Source organism: Leopardus geoffroyi, chromosome B2, assembly GCF_018350155.1.
Source record: "Leopardus geoffroyi isolate Oge1 chromosome B2, O.geoffroyi_Oge1_pat1.0, whole genome shotgun sequence".
Taxonomy (NCBI): domain Eukaryota; kingdom Metazoa; phylum Chordata; class Mammalia; order Carnivora; family Felidae; genus Leopardus; species Leopardus geoffroyi.
Window position 1 is genome coordinate 78,568,756 of NC_059332.1, and position 24,851 is coordinate 78,593,606.

Consider the following 24,851-nt stretch of genomic DNA (forward strand, 5'->3'; position numbering starts at 1 on the left):
CTTTCAGCTTCCTCTAATCATTTAAAGTAGATCTTTGTCTTTTGTAGTCTTTTTTTTTTTTTTTTTTTTTTTTGAGGAGCAGAATGTTAACCTCTCTTGTGTCCCCTCTTACGTCAGCATGTTCTCTACAGGCACTGAGCTCTCTTGTCCTTCTAATTCTCAGTCACCTTAATCATAAGAGGTGCCTGCCCTCAAAGCTTGGCTTTGAAAATCTCATCCCTGTGTGACTCAGTGGAATTCTTCCCTCTCACCCTTTTTACAGTACCTTGTCATTTTAGACAATAAGTATTTAGAGTACAAAGGAAATAAACTTTTATATCTATAGCCTTTTCTTAGTATATTTTATCCATCTCTTTAACTGAAATCAGGTATGGGAGTAAATGAAGACTACCCAAATCAGAACAGAGGCTGTTTATTCAAAGTTTTCTATAGCAAGGGAGTCAACCATCATCACTGGCCGTTGGCAGAAACTCCAAAGCAGGCAGGGAAAGTGGGAAAGCCTTATAGTGAAAAAAAGGGGAAGGCTTCAAGCATGCTCTGATTGGAGATTGTTGACATGGGGAAAATGGAAGCAGGCTAACTCAAAGTTGGGGCTCTTATGTGAATGGGTTGGTGGGCATAGTTGGCTTTCTCTGGTTGGTCCTTAGTTGGAAGGCAGGGGGCGGGGGTGGGTAGCAAAAAAATAGGGAAGCTGGCCAAGTCCTGTCTGTTCCGGGCTTATAGCTACAGCTATAGAGGTTGTGGATCTGAGTTCTATTGTCATATAAGGTCTAGCTTTTGGCAGTTTGTATATTCAGTGTCTCATAGGCTTTTCACCAATCATGGCATTTCTCTTGCCACCCTTTGTGGTGGCAGCTTTTCAGTCCCTTAATTTCCTGGGATGAGGAAGGATCAGCTTCCTGATATGTCTTCCAGATCCTCGTTCCATTAGCATTCCTATCAGTTACTCTTCTGTAGTACATGAAGCTCCATCCCCAATGTTCTTTTGTGTTATCTACTAAACTCACTTGAGCCCATCAGATATATATGGGTAACACAGATATTACACATTTGTTCTTCAGAAACTAATTGTCTAGCAAGTGACACTGATACACTAAAAATCTCAATACCTCTTGGTAAGTGGTAGAATAGAAGTGAAATAAAAAATGAATCCTGGTGACATTTTAAGTTGGTCTGAGGTATAAATAGGCAAAGGAGAAGAGGGGAATGATGGTTGGATGGATATGAGAGGTAGAGGTACCAGCATAGGTCTGGATTGGAAATGTTAAAAGAATGGCGTATTCCGTGGGGCTGCACTGCATACCGACTGAACTCTTCTTCTCATTCTTCAACCTCCACTTAATTCTGAGGCTCACCTTAGACCTAATTCTCCTCTGGAATCACATCACGTCAAATGCTGGCTCCCCATATATGACCAGTACAATGTGCTGGTAAGACAAAACTGAGTGTATTGCTTAAAGCTACAGGAGGAATCAGCACCTTAGCAGAGCCTAGGCAGTGTCTTGAGGGGGAAGCGCAAGGTCAGAATGTATTGAGAATGTGAAGTTTGGTGGAAGGTAGGTCTTTCAAAGCCAAGAGTAGGTCAGGGGATGGGATGAGGGCTTGAATTAGATTAGGTAAAGATCATGAAAAAGCAACCCAGCACTGATGGGAATAGAAAGTGAAGATTTATGGGGTAGGGTGCAGAGAATGTTAGAATCTGTGTGTTGGTACTTACTACTGAAGGTGTGTCTTTTGGGATGTTCTGTAGTGAACAATCAAGTTATTTGCTTTGGTAAGAGTCTCTTGGAATGATCAAATTATGCTAATGAAGATGTCCAAATAGAAAAGTCATACTAATGTAGACAATAAACTCAGTGTGGAGGAAGTAGTTTTGGTTCTCAGTCATCCACAGTGTCTCAAAATCTGGAATATTTCCTCTCCTTCCAGGTCTCTACATTTTTATTGTATTGTATTTTATTTTATTTTTATTTTTATTTTTATTTATTTATTTATAATATAATATATTGTCAAATTGGTTTCCATACAACACCCAGTGCCCAGGGGCCCTCCTCAATTCCCATCACCCACTTTCCCCTCTCCCCCCACACCCCCATCAACCCTCAGTTTGTTCTCCTATTTAAGAGTCTCTTATGGTTTGCCTCCCTCCCTCTCTGTAACTTTTTCTTCCCCTTCCCCTCCCCCATGGTCTTCTGTTAAGTTTCTTGAGATCCACATGAGTGAAAACATATGGTATCTGTCTTTCTCTGACTGACTTATTTCACTTAGCATAATACCCTCCAGTTTTATCCACGTTGCTGCAAATGGCCAGATTTCATTCTTTCTCATTGCCAAGTAGTATTGCATTGTATATATAAACCACATCTTCTTTATCCATTTGTCAGTTGATGGACATTTAGGTTCTTCCCATAATTTTGCTACTGTTGAAAGTGCTGCTATGAACATTGGGGTACAAGTGCCCCTATGCATCAGCACTCCTGTATCTCTTGGGTAAATTCCTAGCAGTGCTATTGCTGGGTCATAGGGCAGATCTATTTTTCATTTTTTGAGGAACCTCCCCACTGTTTTCCAGAGCAGCTGCACCAGTTTGCATTCCCACCAACAGTGCAAGAGGGTTCCCGTTTCTCCACATGTTCTCCAGCATCTGTAGTCTACTGATTTATTCATTGTAGCCACTCTGACCAGTGTAAGGTGGTATCTCAGTGTGGTTTTGATTTGTACTTCCATGATGAGGAGTGACGTTGAGCATCTTTTCATGTGACTATTGGCCATCTGGATGTCTTCTTTAGAGAAGTGTTTATTCATGTCTTCTGCCCATGTCTTCACTGGATTATTTGTTTTTCAGGTGTGGAGTTTGGTGAGTTCTTTATAGATTTTGGATACTAGCCCTTTGTCTGATATGTCATTTGCAAGTCTCTTTTCCCATTCTGTCGGTTGCCTTTTAGTTTTGTTGATTGTTTCCTTTGCAATGCAGAAGCTTTATATCTTGATGAGGTCCCAATAGTTTTTAATTCCCTTGCCTTTGAAGATGTGTCAGGTAAGAAATTGCTGTGGCTGAGGTCAAAGAGGTTTTTCCTGCTTTCTCCTGTAGAGTTTTGATGGTTTCCTGTCTGACATTCAGGTCCTTCATCCATTTTGAGTTTGTGGGTCCAAATCTGGGGTCTCTGTTCTATTCCATTGGTCTATGTTCCGGTTTTTGTGCCTATACCGTACTGTCTTGGTGATTACAGCTTTGCAGTACAGGCTAAAGTCTGGGATTGTGATGTCTCCCGCTTTGGTTTTCTTCTTCAGTATTACTTTGACTATTCAGGATCTTTTGTAGTTCCATACAAATTTTAGGATTGCTTGTTCTAGCTTTGGGAAGAATGCTGGTGCAATTTTGATTGGGATTGCACTGAATGTGTAGATTGCTTTGGGTAGTAGTGACATTTTAACAATATTTATTCTTCCAATCCATGAGCCTGGAATGTTTTTCCATTTCTTTGTGTCTTCTTAAGTTTCCTTCATAAGCTTTCTAGAGTATTTGGCATACAGATCTTTTATATTTTGGTTAGGTTTATTCCTAGGTATTTTATGGTTCTTGGTGCAAATGTGAATGGGATCAATTTTTTTATTTGTCTTTCTGTTGCTTCATTATTGGTGTATAAAAATGCAACCGATTTCTGTACATTAATTTTGTATCCTGCGGCTTTGCTGAATTCATGTATCAGTTCTCGCAGACGTTTGGTGGAGTCTATCAGGTTTTCCATGTAGAGTGTCATGTCGTTTGTGAAAAGTGAAAGTTTGACTTCATCTTTGCCAATTTTGATGCCTTTTATTTCATTTTGTTGTCTGATTGCTGATGCTAGGACTTCCAACACTATGTTAAACAACAGTGGTGAGAGAGGACATCCCTGTCGTGTTCCTGATCTCAGGGGGAAAGCTCTCAGTTTTTCCTCATTGAGGATGATATTAGCTGTGGGCTTTTCATAAATGGCTTTTATGATGTTTAAGTACGTTCTTTCTATCCCGACTTTCTTGAGGGTTTTTATTAAGAAAGGATGCTATACTTTGTCAAATGCTTTTTCTGCATTTATTGACAGGATCATATGGTTGTTATTTTTTCTTTTATGAACGTGATGTATCACACTGATTGCTTTGTGAATATTGAACCAGCCCTACAGCTCAGGAAAGAATCCCACTTGGTCATGGTGAATAATTATTTTTTATATGCTGTTGAAATAGATTTGCTAGTATCTGGTTGAGAATTTTTGCGTCTATATTCATCAGGGATATTGGCCTGGGATAGTTGCCTTTTTTGCTGAATCTCTGTCTGGTTTGGGAATCAAAGTAATGCTGGCTTCATAGATGAGTCCGGAAGTTTTCCTTCCCGTTCTGTTTTTTTGGAGTAGCTTGAGAAGGATTGGTATTAACTCTGCTTTAAATGTCTGCTAGAATTCCTCAGGGAAGCCATCTTGTCCAGACTCTTATTTGCTGGGAGATTTTTGATACCTGATTTAATTTCTTCACTAGTTAGTTATGGGTCTGTTCAAATGTTTTGTTTCTTCCCTTTTGAGTTTTGGTAGTGTGTGGGTGTTAATAATTTTTCATAGTATTCCCTGCTAATTGCTTGTATTTCTGAGGGATTGGTTGTAATAAATCCATTTTCATTTGTGCTTTTATCTATTTGGGTCCTCTCTCTTTTCTTTTTGAGAAGCCTGGCTAGAGGTTTATCGATTTGTTTATTTTTTCAAAAAACCAACTGTTGGTTTCATTGATCTGTTCTACTGTTGTTGTTGTTTTTTTTTGATTCTATATCGTTTCTTTCTGCTCTGGTCTTTATTATATCTCTTCTTCTTCTGGGTTTGGGGTGTCTTTCCTGTTCTGCTTTGAGTTCCTTTAGGTGTGCTATTAGATTTCGTATTGGGGATTTTTCTTGTTTCTTGAGATAGGCCTGGATTGCAATGTATTTTCCTCTTAGGACTGCCTTTGCTGCATCCCAAAGCGTTTGGATTGTTGTATTTTCATTTTCATTTGTTTCCATATATTTTTAAATTTCTTATGTAATGACCTGGTTGACCCATTCGTTTTTCAGTAGGGTATTCTTTAACCTCCATGCTTTTGGAGGTTTTCCAGACTTATTCCTGTGGTTAATTTCAAGTTTCATAGCATTGAGATGTAAAAGTGTGCATGGTATGATCTCAATTCTTTTATATCTATTGAGGGCTGTTTTTTGACCCAGCATGTGATCTATCTTGGAGGATGTTCCATGTGCACTCGAGAAGAAAGTATATTCTGTTGCTTTGGGATGCAGAGTTCTAAATATATCTGTCAAGTCCATCTGGTCCAGTGGATCATTCAGGGCCATTGTTTCTTTACTGATTCTCTGTCTAGATGATCTATCCATTGTTGTCAGTGGAGTATTAAAGTCCCCTGCAATTACCACATTCTTATCAATAAGGTTGCTTATGTTTGTGATTAATTGTTTTATACAGTTGGGTGCTCTTGAATTTGGAGCATAGGCATTTATAATTGTTAGCTCTTCCTGATGGACAGACCCTGTAATTATTATATAATGCCCTTCTTCGTCTCTTGTTATGGCCTTTAATTTAAAGTCTAGTTTGTGTGATATAGGTATGGCTCCTCCAGCTTTCTTTTGACTTCCAGTTGCATGATAGGTAGTTCTCCATCCCCTCACTTTCAATCTGAAGGTGTCCTTGGGTCTAAAGTGAGTCTCTTTAGACAGCAAATAGATGGGTCTTGTTTTTTTTATCCATTCTGATACCCTATGTTTTTTGATCGGAGCACTTAGTCCATTTACATTCAGTGTTGTTATTAAAAGATATGGGTTTAGAGTCGTTGTGTGATCTGTAGATTTCATGCTTGTAGTGATGTCTCTGGTACTTTGTGGTCCTTGCAACATTTTACTCACAGAATCCCCCTTAGGATCTCTTGTAGGGCTGGTTTAGTGGTGATGAATTCCTTCAGTTTTTGTTTGTTTTGGAAAACCTTTATCTCTCCTTCTATTTTCAGTGACAGGCTTGTTGGATAAAGGATTCTCGGCTGCATATTTTTCCTGTTCATCACGTTGAAGATTTCCTGCCATTCCTTTCTGGCATGTCAAGTTTCAGTAGATAGGTCTGCTACTACCCTTATGTGTCTACCTTTGTATGTTAAGGCCTGTTTATCCCTAGCTGCTTTCAGAATTCTCTTTTTATCCTTGTATTTTGCCAGTTTCACTATGATATGTCGTACAGAAGATTGATTCAAGTTATGTCTGAAAGGAGTTCTCTGTGCCTCTTGGATTTCAATGCCCGTTTCCTTCCCCAGATTGGAGAAGTTCTCAGCTATGATTTGTTCAAGTACACCTTCAGCCCCTTTCTCTCTCTCTCTTTCTTCTGGATTCCTATGATAAGGATATTGTTCCCTTTGATTGAATCATATAGTTCACTAATTCCCCCACGTGATCCTGGATTTTTTTTTATCTCTTTTTTCTCAGCTTCTTCTTTTCCCATAATCATATCTTCTAATTCACTTATTCTCTCCTCTGCCTCTTCAATCTGCGCTGTGACTGCCTTCATTTTGTTTTGCACCTAATTTATAGCATTTTTTAACTCATCATGACTATTTTTAGTTCCTTGATCTCTGTAGCAATAGATTCTCTGCTGTCTTCTATGCTTTTTCCAAGCCCGGTGATTAATTTTATGACTGTTATTCTAAATTCTTGTACAGTTTTGTTGCTTTTATCTGTTTTGATCCATTCTTTAGTGTCACTTCTTCCTGGAATTTCTTTTGAGGAGAATCCTTCCGTATCATCATTTTGGCTAGTTTTTTGTCCCTTATGAATTTTAAAAGCTTGTTATATGCTCTGCATTGTGAGCACTGCTATATTAAAGGGGGGTCATACACTGTCCAGGGCCTGGCTCTTCAGGAGATGTTTTTGGAGTGTGTTACTTGTTCTCTGTTGTGACTTTGGTTATTTTATTTCCCTATTCGTAATGATGTTTTGGACTCTCCATCAGGTGTGCTTTGATTTGTTCCTTGAAGTAGCCCTGGAAAGGAAAACAAACAAACAAATAGGAAACAAAAATAGGCAAACACACAAATAAAACAAACAGAAACAAAAAACTAAAAACCATCCAAAAATAAAATACCAGGAACACCAGCTACAAATAAAGAACAGGGTGGAGGCGGTACTGATTGAAGAACACATACAAAGAGAGAAATGACAGGGGTGGGCGGGGGGGGGGGGGGGAGAAAAAATAAACATTGACCAGGCAGAGACTAAAAGGCTGAATCCAGAGAGAGAGAGAGAGAGAGAGGAAAATAAGGAAGGATGTGGGGAAAAAGAAACAAAGATAATATTACCCAGACAGAGAAACTAGAAGACATGATTTTTCCAGAGAGAGAGAAAGGAAAGTAAATGAGGTGTAGAACACGTATCTAGAGAATGGATTAAATATGTCTGTTTAAACAAACCAATAACCGGAATAGCCAGCCTGGAGGAGGGAAGAGATAAGAAGGAGAAATGGAAGGGAGAATATATCTAAATAACAAGAATTATCCTAGGATTAATCCAGGCAATGCAGCAGTGCTAGTCTGGAGGAGGGGGCCGACTGCCTCCAAAGCGTCTATCCCTCTCCAGTAGATACGCAGTTACCCAGTAGATACGCCTGGTTTGGTGTAGGCTGGTCCCGCCTCCACTGTGGTTTCCATGGTGGGATCTCTGAGGCCTCACCTTGGTGGTGGTGGGGAGAAAGATGGTGACCCCCCCGCCAGTCTCTTCTCCACAACCTGGTGTCCCAAATCACTCCTTTGGAGCCATCCTCACTGGCTTCAGCGGCAAATGAGGCTGTCTGTCTGGCTCCACTGACTCCCGTGCCAGGCTCTTGGCTGGGATTTAAATCCCTGCTCCGTGTGCCCTGGTACTGGGGAAGCACCTCTCTATCCAGGCCCCATATGTGGTCCCGGCTGGTTTTGTCCTGTGTGGAAGCACTTCAGGGGAGAGGACCGGTTTCTCCTGCTGTGGACTGTCCCCTAATCTACCACTGAACCCAGAGATGGCTCCCCTCCTCCCCAGGTGCATGAACCAGGCAGCCTGCCCCAGTCTGAAGAAAGCCCCGCAGTTAGAGATGGGATCCTTCTCCATCCTGGTCTGAGGGTTTTCTCTTGTCCAGATATAGTCCTATGCTTCCCTAGCCACTCTTTCTCTTCCTTTTGGCTCTCTGCAGAAGGGGATCCCTCCCCTCCGTGCCTATGCGGCCTGTTTTATCTCCCCCCCGTTTGCAATCACCCACCCATGGCCCTTCAGTTTGTCCCTGTTTCTCCCCGGTAGACTCAGTCTCTTTTTCTCCAAGATTCTTGAGGTTCAAAGTCCTTTGGCTTCAGCCCTTCTTTGTTTGAGAGATGCGAGAGGTACAGATCCCCCTACTTCTCTGCCATGTTGGCCCCATTTATGCTAAGCCGGTCTCTACCTTTTTAAGTCACAGGCTTTTATGCTTCTGAGTTCTTTTCTTGGACTTCTTTGTTACTTCAGTAACTCCTAGTCTCCTTTTTGTTTGCTTGTTTTTTAAAGTTTATTTATTTTGACAGAGAAAGAATGAGTGGGGCAGGGGCAGAGAGAGAGAGGGAGAGAATCCCAAGCAGGCTCCACACTCACGCAGAGCCCGATATGGGGCTCAATCTCAGGGACTGTGATATCGCAACCTGAGCCAGAATCAAGAGTCGGATGCTCAACTGACTGAGCAACCCAGGCACCCCACTCCTTGTCTCCTTTCAATAAAACTCCTCTTTGCTTCCCAGCCTGAGTAATCTGTTTAACTTCATGTTTATTAGTAATCCATAAAAAGAGCAAGCAAGATGTAGACTAATGTAAAATATAACCTGAAGACATCAGAACTTTTTATATTAAAAGTCTTGGGTGAAGCCCATTTAAAAAAGAAACGAAATCTTAAATTTTTGTCTTTTAAAAAAATAAACCCAGTATGGTGGAAAAATCCAAGTTGTATAAATCTCAAAATATAATAATGAAGGAATTAAAAGATTATACTAACAAATAATTGGGTTCACTGTTAAGTGTGATCTGTATGTTCTTTCTTTGGGTCCGTTTTCAACATTTTATGTATTTTCTCACTTCTTGGCAAAGGATATTTATTATGTTCTAGTTTTTCTAATGTTTTAATGTTTTGTAGAAATATGCTGTGTTGTAGGGCTAATTTCTTTGTGGACTGAGAAAAAAGATTCGGCCAAATTATTTGTTCTTTAGAGATGGGTTAATTCCTGTGTATTCTCTTTCTTCTTAGGCCAATTTGCGTCGGAAGGTTACTCACTCAGTACAAACTGACCTTAGTCACATGAGAAGAGAAAATTGTTCACAGGTGTACCCACCAAAGGATGCCAGCACGCAGTCTATGAGAGAAAGCAGCACCCGAGTGCCCAGGCCCCAGATTTACATAGCTGGTCTTCGTGGGGGACAGGGTAAAATCACATATGGGGTCAAGGTGAACTTAACTAGAGCTGTTGATGAGACCTAGTTAAAGACTGTATTTTTTAAGTAGATATCACCAAGTTATGAACAGTGGCAAATATTGACAAATATCTTTGCATCGATGGAAATTACTAAATTTTGTGACTCTGGCACATTCATTGGTTGTGTGAATGTTTTCTGGATTCTGTCAAACTGCTACAAAAAACTAAAAGTTGTTCTCTGGAGCACATTTTTCATTCTATTAAAATTGAAAAATAAAACTCTGCCCACTCAGCTTCTATTTGTTAGAAAAAGTTTGGCAGCATTAAAGGCTGAAATTATGATGTATTTAGATATTAATATATTTATAAGATTATGACTAAGATAGCTTATTTATTTCTAAAATAATTTTTAATGGTAAACATTAAAACTTTAAAACCTAGGCAATATTTTAGCCTCATTAAAGTATTAAATGTTAACGGGATTAAATTGATGTATAATAAACCTCACTAATTTGGAACAATTAGAGCAGAGGTCCACATGAATTTTTAAAATCTGGAAATTTTACATAAAATCTGGATTTCTAGTCCCTTGGGAAAAAAAAAAGTCAGAATATTTGCCAATACTTGGCTAGTATTCCTGTGAGTAGTAGCTGTGCCCTTTCATAGGCCAAACACTTCTAGTCCCAGCCCCTGCTGTCTTTTTGGTCTCCCGCATTACTCCTGTGCCTTATTTGCCTGGCCCTATAGGCAGTTGTACATAGGGCCCATGTGAATTACTAATAGCTGAATTTTAGAGCTGTAGTTTTATTACTGTCTTACAAACTTCTTTTTTTTTAAGTTTATTTATTTTTAAGAGGGAGAGAGAGACACAGCATGTACTCATGGGAGTGGGGGAGGGGCAGAGAGAGGGAGAGAGAGAATCCTAAGCAGGCTCCATGCTTCAGCTCAGAATGAGACTTGGGGGTCGAACCCACGAATGGTGAGATCATGACCTGAGCTGAAACCAAGAGCCCGGCACTTAACTGACTGAACCACCCACGTGCCCAATATATATATTTTAAGTTTATTTCTTTATTTTATTACTTTCTTACGTATTTCTAATACCAGTCCTAGATAATAAAGACTCCCTGGTGGAGGGACTGTTAAACATGATTTAATAGCCAGGGGATAATTTATATTTAATGTATTTTTTCTGCCTTGGTGACTTTTAAGGTATTTATATAATTTGCTTTCTGTGTATGTATAGTGTTATACATAGTGTGAAGATGTTTCAAAATGCACTTTGCACAGATATCACAAAGGTAAACTTTAAATAGACTTTCTTTTAAAAACATTTTTTAAAGTTATTTATTTATTTTGAGAGAGAGTGGGGGGGGGGGTAGGAACAGAGGGAGAGGGAAAGAGAGAGAATCCCAAGCAGACTCTATGGTGTCAGTGCAGAGGATAATGCAGGGCCCCAACCCATGAACTGTGAGATCATTACCTGAGCTGAAGTACAATGCTTAACTGAGCCACCCAGGCGCCCCCTGACCTACTTCTAAGTGTTCATAATTTTCATACCTGAAGTTTAAAAATGGTGTTAGAGTATCCTGGGTGGTTCAGTCAGTTAAGCGTTGGACTCTTGATTTTGGCTCAGGTTATGATGTCCTGGTTCGTGGGATCGAGCCCTGCATGGGGCTCAGTGCTGATAGCTCAGGGCCTGCTTAGGATTCTCTCTCTCTCCCTCTCTCTCTGCCCCTCCATTGCTCTCTCTCTAAAAATAAATAGTAAACATTAAAAAAATAAAAATGATGTTAAAGATAAGACTGGCTGTTGGGGCAAGGCCTGGGGCTAGGAGTGGGGGGCAGGGTTCTGTCCTTGAAGAAGGTGGGAGGTTAGAGCTAACACTAATTTTTACAGCATCAGGTATTTGATTTTATCTGTTCTGTCAAACCTCATTCGGTTCTGCAATATTTCTAAACACAGAAAAGAATGGCCATAAGCCATAAGATAAGACATAATTTGGGGTTATCAAGTTAAGGCTGAAAGTAAAATTGCCAAGTGAATAAAAATATCAAACCCAATTTGAAAAACTAAATTTAATATCAGAAAGTGCAACAGAATCAGGATAAAGGGAGCTAGATCAAATGATAGCCTCATCTTTTCCTAGGATCTTGACCATCTCCCCAAGCCCCAATGTTCTCTAAAGATTTCCAACCGCATGCTGGACCCTGTGTCAGGCACCCCCATTTCAGCAGGTTACAGGCCAAACTCATTTTCTCTGACAGACTTGTTTCTCCCTCTGTATTTCTTTCTGTGCTTAGAGACCATCACCATCTACTCAGTAGCATAAGTTAAAAAAACTTCTTGATTGCCTTTCTCTCATAGCCCCTATATTTAAAAAGTCATCAAACCCTGCTGATTTGTCTTGAATTGTCTTTGGAATCTGTCTTTCTGTTTTCACCATGACTGCTATATTTTAGGACTTAGTCCTATTACCAGATTCATTGGCATAATTTTTCTAGCATACAAATCTGATAGTGTCACCCTCCCCCCTCCCCCAACTTTCACTTCCCTTGCTTAAACACCTACCAAAACTCTTTTATTACCTAGGAGATGATGGAAAAACTCTTTCATACATGATGTAAGACTTTTCAAAATATATCCATCTACCTTCCAGTTTCATTTTCTGCTCCTCTCATGCTGTCTCCAAACACTATACATATTAGGCAAATTGAACTCAACCTCTTCAAGTGTGTCATTGTCTAATACCACCACTCTCTACTCTCGCTTTTCCCTGTCACTTGGAATGTACTCCACAGACACCCTCATGAAATTACACTGTCCTCAAACAGCCTGGTCAGCTTTACCTATTCGGTGAATATTTCCCCTATCACCTTTAGGAGAATTAATTGCTTCTTCCTTTGAGTTTTCACTACATTTTATTTATACTCTTACTGTAGTACTCAAATAGGTACATATGTGGTCATCTGTAATCTCCCTGTTAGATTTTTGAGATTTGAACTGTGTTCTAGTCATTTTTATATCCCTGGCATTTGTATAGAATTTTGTTGGGTGAACTAAGGCAGAAAAAAAGGAATAAATGAAAGAACAAACTGGAGGCAGGATATTGGTCAAACGATTATTTTAATAGCCAAGGTGGGAACTGATAAAGAGATCAGTAGCCAAATAGTCATTGGAAAAGAAGAGAGAGAGGAACAGAGGAAAAAGGAGATTATTTTTTGAGAAGTAGTAGGAAATAAGGATACGCCAGGTTGGTACAGCTTTTGGAGAACGCTGAAAGCCAGGCAGAGGAATAGGTTGCCTTTATGCAGTCAGATTAGGACTTTATGTAGTACAATTAGAAAGCCATTGTAGGTTCTTGAGCAGAAGATTGTGGGAGAGAGACGCTACAGTTAAGGGGATGGCTAGGAAGCTGTTGAAAGAATTCAGGCATGTGGTAATGGATGACATGAAGGGGCAAATGTGAGATTTGGTGAACAGGATATAACATCTCAGGAAAGGGAAGGAAATATCACAGTATGACCTCAGGGTGTCTACCCTAGGAGGCTGAGGACAGTTGGGAAGAGGAACTGGTTGATCAAAAATGAGAACATGTTCAGTACTAGAAAATCTGTGTTTAAAGGATGACAAAAATAAAGCAGAGATGACTGGAATTTGAACTGGACAAAGGTAATTTGGGAGGTCATCCCCAAGGGAGTGGGGATGGAATGAGGAGGAAGAGACAACATGAGACCAAGGAGCAGTCAGAGGAGTAGAAAAAGAAAGGAGTCTCTGTGGTCAAGGAAGTAAAGTGAAGGTCCACTACTTACTAGCTGTGTTACTTAATATTTCTCTGCTGCAGTTTCTTCATCATAAAAATTGGGGTAATAATAGCTTCTAATTCACTGGGTTGTTAAGAGGATTAAAGGAGTTAACCCATGCAAAGCATTCACATGATAAGCGATTTGTTAATGTTAGCCATGAGAGGAAAGAATCTCTAGTGTCTCATTCTACTGCACTCCCGCCCTTATTTTGTCCACTTTCTATTTTCAAGCTCGCAGTTAGTGCCCAGAATAATGCTTGGCGCATTATGGCTTTCACTCAATGTCTGATGAATAAACAGAAGAGGATGAGAAATGAGAAAAGGTCAATGGAGTCGGCATCTGCTAAGCTCTGTTTTAATAGAGTTGGCTTGCATAGAAACAGGACTGCAGCAAGCAGAAAATGGTAGAAATAAGTACACACTACAAATAAGTACTGTTTGGCATGAAAAGAAAAATGAGATTATGGTAACTAAAAAAGGAAGCAGAGGCAAGGGAGAGTTAAGTTCAAATAAATGTTTAGATATTGATGATTATTACACAAGTCCAGACACTGAATTTTTCATTGTCTCCTTGTATTTTCATTATTTTCTCAATTATAAAATGCAACAATTCTTTTAACTTGTCTTTAGTAATATTACACCATAGAAAAGAATTGTTTTAAAATAATTACCTAGCAAATATGATTTTCTTTATTTTTAAATGTTTATTTATTTATTTTGAAAGAGAGAGAGAGATAGAGGGAGCTCGCAGTAGAGGGGCAGAGAGAGAGGGAATCCCAAGCAGGCTTCACCTCCAGGGCCCAGTACCACGCTTGATCTTACAACCTTGAGACCATGACCTGAGCTGAAACTGGGAGTCAGAGGCTTAACCAACTGAGCCACCTAGGTGCTTCTAATTTTCTTAATAGCAGAATGAACAGTTTGCTTAGATTGTCATGGAAGCAATTATGTTTAGATATCTGCATTTGTCTAAATGTTCTTTATAGTTAATGATTTACTATACTTGAAACTTCACCACTTTTAATAACCTATTGTGTAGCTACATACTTGAATTTAACTGTAACTTCCTTAAGACTTTTGGTATTGCTTACTGCACAGCCTACACTTTTACTTTATTACCAATGGATATAGTAATGGGCTTCCTTTTATATAAATCATTGAGACTAGGGTCACTCTCATGCCTGAGCTGAGATAGAAGTGAGCAGGATTTCAAGGCAATACTGCAGCTTGATAGTGACAATCAGGAATATCATTATGGTTTCAACTGGTAATAGCCAATAGCTGTTTGAGACACAGGTTAGCACATTATCAGGCAAATGACTCTGTGGTTCACATGTTGAAGATCACTGCTTCTTGCACTAATCAGGGTTGTATAGGACACTAGTATACATAAAAGAAGCACATTAAGTCAACAGGTTTTCCTCTAAGACTTAGGATAATTCAAAATGAGAAAGTAAAATTTAGCTCAGATGTAAAGAATGTAAATATCTGCTTGGCCATTCATTGGGCTGAGATAATGAACAGAAACTCAAGCTAGAAAGTTAATGGGAAATAATATTTTTTTCTGAAGGGCATGCTGCAGTAGAATATAATAACCATCCCCTGTTTTGCGTGTCTACTCTCTAACTCAGTGAAAAATGTTGTTCTCTAAGATCATATACTGTTAGGAACCTTGCTGTTGACATTTTATCAGTAAGAATTAAACAGCCTGCTTTTGCTTGAAGGATTTAAGTCACTTTGACACAAAGAAGCAGCCTCAATTTCCAACCTAAGAGGAAAGTCTTCATTTTAGAGGCTCCTGAATACAACAGTCCACATCCAGTAACTTTCCTGTTTTCAAGAAACAGGATCCTGAGACTATTCTTTAGTCCATATCTGATGTGAACTTCTTTATAAACAGCCCTGCTTTGAATGTATCAAAACGCTACTTCCTTTAAATTTCATTTAAGTCCACATCCTTGTCCCAGATTTTATAACTCTTTCTGTATTTCCAGAGACATCCCACACAATTCCTCTGTTGTGCAGTTTCCCTCACTGGAATGGATCAATAATCCTGCTCTGTCTGAATACAGGTTTGTCCCTGCTGGTCTTGGGCTGGACAGGTTAGGACAAGAGGCATCAAAGTCTAGTCAAGGTTCATTCCAATGGAGTAGGAAGTCTTTCGGGCAATTAAAATTTAAGAAAAGTAGGGTCAGCAGCATAAGTTATGTGAACCAGAAATGCCACAAAAACAGTCCAACAGCATTTTACTCACCACCCTAATTAGTGTGCATGTGTGTGTGGGCGTTTGCCTGTGTGTATGTCTCTGTGTGTGTGAGATACTATTCTCTACCAGAAGGAACCACGGTTCCTTGAAGTGTAGTTGATTGCATTACCTATGACAGGAAAAAAATCAAGATTGGCTGGAAACCCTTGTTGCCAGAAATAAAGAATGCTTCAAAAATCTTGTGCAGGTGTAAAGAAAGGAGTAGGCTTACAGGGGCCACATTGGGGTAATTTGAACATCAAAAGGAGGATAATTAAAGTTAATAGAATTGAGACTATAATGATATCCAAAATGGGAAGAGATAAACTGTACAAATCCATAGTTGTAAAAAAAAATTAGGAATGTATCATGTTTTTAAAATTAATTTTAAGTCCACATATGAGTTTTTTTTTTTTTTTTTGAGTATGTTAAGAACATACACTAGGGAACCGTTACCAATTACAGGAAGAGGTGATTAGCACCAGTGAGCACACACACAACCGGTAAAGGGAAGGTCCAACAGTGTTCGAAAATGAGATTAATCAAATGTCTGACTCTACAAAGCTCCTTCAGATAGTAACGTGATGCTAATAAGGCATGCAAAATTTCCCAATACTGTTAATAGACTATATATCTATGTAAATGTCTATCTAATGGTAACACATAGAACAATCACTCAAATCTCTAAAAAGTCATTTTAGGGAAAGATGGTGCTACGGGAGATGTAGGCGGCTGGGCATCACAGATTCTTGTACCGCTATTCCTGTAAGGGCTGAGGTGCCTTCATAGTATTTTTAACCAATCCACGTTATCTGGAAAGCCTTTCATTTTGCCAATGAATTTTTCTAACATAGTTTATGCTAATAAACATCCTCTAGTGAAAGTGAAGATTATAGCGGCTGAAGTAAATGCCTGTTGACACGTCTAATATTTTTGAGGCCCTTTTGTTGTGAGAAGATCATGTAGTTAGAATGTCCGGTCAAGTAAATATAATCAATGACAACGCTGACAATAAGGACACGGGCACAAGACTTCTGAAAAATACATAAGTCATATGAAGAGGTAACAATGCAAGGTAATGAGCGAGGTGGAAGTTACAAAAGTTATGGAAAGTAGTTTCTGTTACTTTACAGGTTCTGAGGGTTTCTACAACAGCTTTTGACAGGCACGAATCATTAAGTCTGACCCTGTCTTCATTTGCTACCAAATCACCTTGGTGAGAACTACAATTCCCAGAACGCAACGCTCTGCTCCCTTGACTCCGCTTCCTTAGCCGGCCGGGAGGTGTAGTTTACAGAACGACGTCTTCCACTCGAGTTTTACGCACTTGTCAGCAAGGACTCGCCGTAAAGGCCTCTTTCCATCCGGGTCTTTCCATTTTCGGAGGTAGCTCGGATTGCGGAGCCTAATCTTGGCTCCAGGCTGGGCAGGAAGTTGGCGGATGGTCGGCTGACGAGGCGCTCTAGGCCGAGCGGTTTTCGTCTCTATGACCACAGGAGGCGGTCTCCGGTGTCCCGAGGAGGGCGCTTGGAGGGGGCGTGCGTCAGTTCCGCGCGGGGCTGTCGGGGAACCATGGCTGCCCCAAGAGGTGAGGCCGGGGGCCGCTGGAACCAGGGAGCCTGCGGGGGGCGGTGGCGCGGGAGTGTCAGCTTCTGTCCGCGCCTGCGGGGCTTCGGGGCAAGGCTGAGGCGTCGGGCATCCGGAGTTTGTTTGGAGCCGCTCCCTGGCGCGAGCTCGCGCCGCCGCCTGTCAGGGCAGCGCCGGGCAGCCAGCCTCCTACTGCGGCTGCCTTCCCAGAGGCGGACTCCGCGCGGGGCCGTTCGGCGGCCGGAGACCGTGCCTGCTTCGACGAGCTTGCAGTGGGTGGGAACAGAATTCGGACAGGCCCGGGCTGCGGCGGACCCGGAGAGGGGCCGGAACGCAGGTCCCGGGCTGGACCCGCATCACCCCGTGGGAGGCAGGACTGTGCTCCGTTCCGGCGGGGTCGTCGCGGCTGCGGTCTCTTCTGCGCCTTCTGCCCTACGGATGCTCAGAGGCTTAAGGGCATGCTCCGGCGCGGAGCCCAAGCTGCGGCTGGTCCATGTGACAGCCACTGAAAACATCACTGGGGCATTAGAACAGCGCTGAAACCGTAACGAGATGGTGAAAGCAGTAGTTGAGAGTTCCTTCCCTGGAGAATGTTGTGTGTGGTTAGAAGGAACAGTTGATAATTTGGGGTGGAGGGTGAGCCCCACCGCTTTTCCCTCAGGGATGACAATTAGGGTAATAATGTTTGATGACTAATTGCCATTTCATGAGTGATTCTGATTAACCCCGAAGCACTTTGTTTTGCTGAGTGGGATGTGTACGTTAGGAGCAGAGTTGAATTTCTGGACCTCAGAGCAGTAGCTAGGACAGGTTGGGTGACTCCCAGATTCCTAATCCACCCTTCTCCCAAGGAGCATTTGGCTTCACCTCTGAGTAAATGTTAAGCAAATACTTAAAGCATATCTTTCTGCATGGGTGCTAAATTATTTTCCTGGTTGGGGAACCCACGTTTATCATTCAAGCCCTGTCCAGGGCATTGTCTGTAAGTGCATATCATTCTCTTATATGTATTCTCCCATTTCAAATAAGTCCAACCTTAAGAGTCTTTTTGTAGTAACACAGGAAATAAGGGGAAACAGTAAAATTGTTCTGATAACATAGAATAGGGACAGCAAGATTAATGATGAGCAAAACTTCACAATTACAGAACTCAAATCATCTGAAATAGTTCCAACAATGTACAGATTTAGGCTTATTGCCAATAAATATTTGTTGTGTCTTAGGCATAAGTCTTATATGCCCACTAAAAATGTAGAACACTAACATTATATTGCTATATTAAATATTTAATTTAGGATATCCGAAACTGTGTCAGTGTGCTGCATAATCTTGCAGGAACAAAATCCTTGCCTAAGTGGTTAATATTTAAAGTCAGCTGTGTTTTGTGTATGTGTGTATGTTTGTGTTCATGTAATTGAAATGTACTGTTTTGAAATAAATGTTCAAATGTCATGGGTTTTAAAAAGTATTTTGTGCTTGAAATTGGAAAGCATTTTGAGTTATAACATTGACTTTTATAAACATAATATTGTCTACTAAATAATATCTTTGTTGTACGTATTTTCCAGAAAATGTCAGTTTATTATTCAAGTTATACTGCTTGGCAGTGATGACCCTGGTGGCTGCAGCTTATACGATAGCTTTAAGATACACAAGGACATCAGACAGAGAACTCTACTTTTCAACCACAGCCGTGTGTATCACAGAAGTTATAAAGTTATTGCTAAGTGTGGGAATTTTAGCTAAGTGAGTATAAATACTTTTTAGTGTGTTAAATTATTAATTTTCACGAGTAGTGTTTCTCAACCTGGGGCAGTTTTGCTCTGCAGGAGATCTTTTTTTGGTTGGGCCCACTTGGGTGATGCTACTGGCATCTGCTGGGTGGGGGCCAAGGATGCTGCTAGACCTCCTACAATGCACAGCACAGCCCTCCACAACAGTATCGTCCAGCCCCAAATATCAGCAGTGCAGGTCGAAAGACCCTGCTCTAAACCAGGAGTTGGCAAATTTTGATCCTTGGACCAAATCCAGTTTGCTGCCTCTTTGTTGTAGCAGAGACTGTGGCTCGCAAAGCCTAAACTATTTACCACTTGGCCTTCACAGAAAAAATTACTGTCGTCTGTTTTAGAGGCATATAATGATAGTAATAGTTAATGTTTCTTGTGTTTCCTGTGTTAAGTGCTTTTCATATAAATCATCTAATCTGTATACATTTTTTAGGTAAGTACTGTACCCCTATTTTACCTACATAGCATCTGAGGTTCCTCAATATTACACTGTTAATATGTGGCAGCACTGGGCTTTGATTTGAATCAGTATCATCGTATGAGAATCGTTTTTAGCTAAGGATGCAGCATAAGAGAAGGTTAGGAATAGGGGCTTTGGAGTGACACACAACTTTAAACCTAGACTCACTGGGATTATGACTTTGCACACATCTCTTAACCTCTCTAAGCTTTAGTTTCTTTATTTTTTAATTGCAGAAAATAATACAGGGTTGTGAGAATTAAGTAAAATCTGGTAGGAAATTGCATTGGGGAAAGATTTATGAGATGTGGCCCTTTTGGGTCATGTGGCAGGTGAGAATTCATACAGGTTTCAAGGTGTGAGTTGGTGAGAGTGGGGCACCAGTGAGGAATAGCATGTGTGTAAGCTTTTAGGTAGAAACAAATTTCATATAAATACTTTTAAATTTCACTTGACAGATATTTATTGATTTCCGTGTTATGGTTTTATAAAAAGTGTTGGATATACAAGTATAAATGAAATAGATATGGTTTCTCCTTGCTTGGAGCTTAGGCTTAGTGGAAGAGAGAGAAAATAAACCAGTAAACATACACATGATTACAAATAATCATGTGAAAAAAAATACTCTAAATATGATTTGGGGAGGGAGAAAAGAACAGAAAATTAACTTGAGGCCACATGGTGGCAAGCTTTAATATATTTGAGTTTAAGATCTATTTTGTGGGCTGAGATACTGTGGGAGCTTAACTTGTTAGGTTGTGAGTAGGTTAAAATCTCAGACCTTTCACAGTTTTGTACTTAACAAGATTTATTTTTATGGAGATTTGGCTTCGTTTAGGGGATTCTTCATTCTGGAAAATGTCAGATAAATAAGAGGCCTGGTTGTACCTTTAAAAGGCAATGTTCCAAATGCAAAAACCTGTGTCTAAAACTCTGCAGCAACTTATACACAGCAACCCAAGAGTTTAATAAAATCTTAAGGCTTGTCTTCTTTCAAGATAAATGTAGGGGTATTGGAAGAAGAAGGTTATAAGGCAACCCATCTCTTCTTTTTATTCCCCAAATTCCATGGGGAGAATCAATTGTGGCTCAAGAATGAAATAGGACTGTCAAGCATGACATCAGCCATTTTGAACTATAAGGTCAAATCATGATTCAGTTGTTTTGTAACTGTTAGGAATTTTTAAAAACCAGTGTGCAAAAAAAGCAGTGAGGGTTTGGTGTAACTCAGCCACTGAGCTATTTTGTGCTAACCCACCTGTATAGACTTTGTTTTATTTTGATGCTTTTCCAGCTTTGTATTGCTTGGTGTGTAGTATTTTCTTATTCTTCAGCTCTTCAATGTTATGGGTATGGTCAGTTGTAGTTTGTTTTGTGGAAGCTTTTTTTTTTTTTTTTTTTTTTTTAACGTTTATTTATTTTTGAGACAGAGAGAGACAGAGCATGAATGGGGGAGGGTCAGAGAGAGGGAGACACAGAATCTGAAACAGGCTCCAGGCTCTGAGCTGTCAGCACAGAGCCCGACGCGGGGCTCGAACTCACGGACCGCGAGATCATGACCTGAGCCGAAGTCGGCCGCCTAACCGACTGAGCCACCCAGGCGCCCCTTTTTTTTGGAAATTACATACATAACAGCACAAAAATTTCTTAAACATTTTTTTAAAAATGTTTATTTATTTTAGAGAGAGAGTGAGCAAGCAAACGGGGAAGGGACAGAGAGAGAGAGAGAGAAGAGAGAGAGAGACAGAATCTGAAGCAGGCTCCAGGCTCCGACCTGTTAGAACAGAGTCCATTGTGAGATCATGACCCGAGCTGAAGTCAGACACTTAACTGACTGAGTCACTCAGGCACCCCAAAGTACAAAAATTTCTAAGAATTCACGAGACAAGTCAAATAATGGTGTTGAAATAACAACAGTTTGGAAAACCAAATTGTGTACTTGCTCAACATTGTCATCAATAATTAGTTGCTGTGTCTATCACTAGCATAATGTAAAGTCTCACAAGAGAGGCTCTTTTATGAACCTATACTTGCAGCGTATTCAAGACCAGGGATAACCAAGAAAAAGAATTATGACATGCATAGTTTTGGTAGTTGGCATTTGACATTATATGGATAACAAGAATTTGGCAGTGAAAGAGAATCATTTAAAGCACACAGTTTCTAAGTGGAAAAGCACTGGCAAAAAAATATATAGAATATGAAACTAAATCCATTTGAAATTACTGGGTTTTTAAGTGAATGTAATTTTTGTGGAGAAATATGTTTGCAAATTTTCATGTGCTTATTCAGAACACATTGATAGAAATGAAATACCTGCTATTCATAACAAGAAAATATTTTATTTCTTGGAACAAAGAAATTACTTTTAAGAGAGCATCTGTAAAAATGTTAATTTCTTAGAATGGTAAAAAAGTGAAAGATAAAGAAGAATTATTTCAACTTAGGAAGTCACAGACTGATAATTCCAAAGTGAAATGAAAGGCACCGTGATTGCTTCTTTAGCTTGTTCAGCAATATGTGGTTAGACACTTGATAATGAAACTAAAACATAGCTATTTGGGAAAGATATCCAGTGAAAATGTTGAAAGTTGGTTCTAGATCTTGAAAGGACAACTGGCTTTTATCAATTCACCTGAAACAGTGTGGAGTATGAAAAAGATGAATAAAATACAGACTCCAGGTCACTAAGAATGAATTGAAGTGTTAAGAGTTGCAGCAAATGAAAAACCCAATAACTTTATATTTGTCTTTTTGATTGAATGATGTGAAGTTTGCAAAGAAGTAAAAGATTTTCTAGATACTCTTCACGCTGTCATTTATTTGTATATATATTAAAATTGATAATTTAAAAAAAAGGTAGATCAAAGGCAAATAGGATGTTATGTAGTTTGTCAAAAAACACAAGTTGGATATTAGTGTTTTATTTTACTGTGATGGAGAAACTTGGAATATCAGAAAATATTTGTGGGAAGAGATTAGGTTTTGTTTCCAAAGTAGAAGCAATATTTTATCATTTGGGAGAAAGGATAAAAACTTCGGGACATTGGGAGAATGTGAAAGAATTATATTAGAAATAACTAAAAGTTTGTAACTTGAAGAATCTTCAGAGAAGAAAAAGTGAGAAAAAATTAAATCCTGATAAAATTTCTCTCATATTATGAAAATAAAGTTAATGTAAAAATTAGACAACATGTTACAAATTCTGACTTGAAAATTTGGGAGAATGACAGGAAAAGGAAAGAAACTTGGAACTACTGTTTAAATGTAAAAAAAATTATTAAGAGAAGTAAAAGCTTCTTCCTCTTTCCCAGTCTTTACCCTATGATAAAATGCAATAACTTTATAGAGTTTATATAAATACTTCAAAACTTCAATTTGGTCTGAACTTTACAGACAAGTTTGGCTGTTCATTTAGTATTGTCTCTACAGTAATGCTTTTTTTTTTTATATTAAATATAATTTATTGTCAAATTGGTTTCCATACAACACCCAGTGCTCATCCCAACAAATGCCCTACTCAATGCCCATCACCCACTTTCCCCTCTCCCCCACCCCCCATCAACCCTCAGTTTGTCCTCAGTATTTAAAAATCTCTTATGGTTTGTCCCTCCCTCCCTCTCTCTAACTTTTTTCCCCCCTTCCTCTCCCCTGTGGTCTTCTGTTAAGTTTCTCAGGATCCACATATGAGTGAAAATATATGGATCTCTCTCTGACTGACTTATTTCACTTAGCATAATATCCTCCAGTTTCATCCACATTGCTGCAAATGGCCAGATTCCATTCTTTCTCATTGCCAAGTAGTATTCCATTGTATACATAAACCACAGCTTCTTTATCCATTTGTCAGTTGATGGACATTTAGGTTCTTCCCAGAATTTTGCTACTGTTGAAAGTGCTGCTATAAACATTGGGGTACAAGTGCCCCTATGCATCAGCACTCCTGTATCCCTTGGGTAAATTCCTAGCAGTGCTATTGCTGGGTCATAGGGTAGATCTATTTTTAATTTTTTGAGGAACCTCCACACTGTTTTCCAGAGCGGCTGCACCAGTTTGCATTCCCACCAACAGTGCAAGAGGGTTTTTGTTTCTCCACATGTTCTCCAGCATCTGTAACTCCTGATTTGTTCATTGTAGCCACTCTGACCAGTGTAAGGTGGTATCTCAGTGTGGTTTTGATTTGTATTTCCCTGACGAGGAGTGACGTTGAGCATCTTTTCATGTGCCTATTGGCCATCTGGATGTCTTCTTTAGAGAAGTGTTTATTCATGTCTTCTGCCCATTTCTTCACTGATTATTTGTTTTTCAGGTGTGGAGTTTGGTGAGTTCTTTATAGATTTTGGATACTAGCCCTTTGTATGTCATTTGCAAGTCTCTTTTCCCATTCTGTCGGTTGCCTTTTAGTTTTGTTGATTGTTTCCTTTGCAATGCAGAAGCTTTTTATCTTGATGAGGTCCCAACAATTTTTAATTCCCTTGCCTTTGAAGATGTGTCAGGTAAGAATTTGCTGTGGCTGAGGTCAAAGAGGTTTTTCCTGCTTTCTCCTGTAGAGTTTTGATGGTTTCCTGTCTGACATTCAGGTCCTTCATCCATTTTGAGTTTATTTTTGTGAATGGTGTAAGAAAGTGGTCTAGTTTCATTCTTCTGATGTTACTGTCCTGTTCTCCCAGCACCATTTGTTAAAGAGACTGTCTTTTTTCTACTGGATACTCTTTCCTGCTTTGCCAAAGATTAGTTGGCCATACATTTGTGGGTCCAATTCTGGGGTCTCTGTTCTATTCCATTAGTCTATGTGCCGGTTTTTGTGCCTATACCGTACTGTCTTGGTGATTACAGCTTTGTAGTACAGGCTGAAGTCTGGGATTGTGATGCCTCCCGCTTTGGTTTTCTTCTTCAGTATTACTTTGACTATTCAGGATCTTTTGTAGTTCCATACAAATTTTAGGATTGCTTGTTCTAGCTTTGGGAAGAATGCTGGTGCAATTTTGATTGGGATTGCACTGAATGTGTAGATTGCTTTGTGTAGTAGTGACATTTTAACAATATTTATTCTTCCAATCCATGAGCCTGGAATGTTTTTCCATTTCTTTGTGTCTTCTTAAGTTTCCTTCATAAGCTTTCTAGAGTATTTGGCATACAGATCTTTTATATTTTGGTTAGGTTTATTCCTAGGTATTTTATGGTTCTTGGTGCAGATGTGAATGGGATCAATTTTTTTATTTGTCTTTCTGTTGCTTCATTATTGGTGTATAAAAATGCAACCGATTTCTGTACATTAATTTTGTATCCTGCGGCTTTGCTGAATTCATGTATCAGTTCTCGCAGACGTTTGGTGGAGTCTATCAGGTTTTCCATGTAGAGTGTCATGTCGTTTGTGAAAAGTGAAAGTTTGACTTCATCTTTGCCAATTTTGATGCCTTTTATTTCATTTTGTTGTCTGATTGCTGATGCTAGGACTTCCAACATTATGTTAAACAACAGTGGTGAGAGAGGACATCCCTGTCGTGTTCCTGATCTCGG

At 39.6% G+C, this 24,851-nt stretch overlaps 2 protein-coding genes across 8 annotated transcripts in view; both read left to right on the forward strand.

Annotated features, from left to right (window-relative positions):
- The window catches only part of CFAP206 (cilia and flagella associated protein 206), a 46,606-nt gene extending 36,867 nt beyond the window's left edge, over positions 1–9,739 (forward strand). For all 7 annotated transcript variants that reach the window (XM_045498978.1, XM_045498975.1, XM_045498974.1 and 4 more), the window contains one exon: positions 9,282–9,739. In XM_045498978.1, coding sequence (XP_045354934.1) covers positions 9,282–9,512 — 231 coding nt within the window. In that variant the 3' untranslated portion in view covers positions 9,513–9,739. The remainder of the gene's footprint in view (positions 1–9,281) is intronic.
- A 7,145-nt stretch (positions 9,740–16,884) lies between these two features.
- SLC35A1 (solute carrier family 35 member A1) overlaps positions 16,885–24,851 on the forward strand; it is a 32,707-nt gene continuing 24,740 nt past the window's right edge. Inside the window, exons 1-2 of the mRNA XM_045498995.1 lie at positions 16,885–17,085; positions 18,653–18,830. Coding sequence (XP_045354951.1) covers positions 17,070–17,085; positions 18,653–18,830 — 194 coding nt within the window. The 5' untranslated portion in view covers positions 16,885–17,069. The remainder of the gene's footprint in view (positions 17,086–18,652; positions 18,831–24,851) is intronic.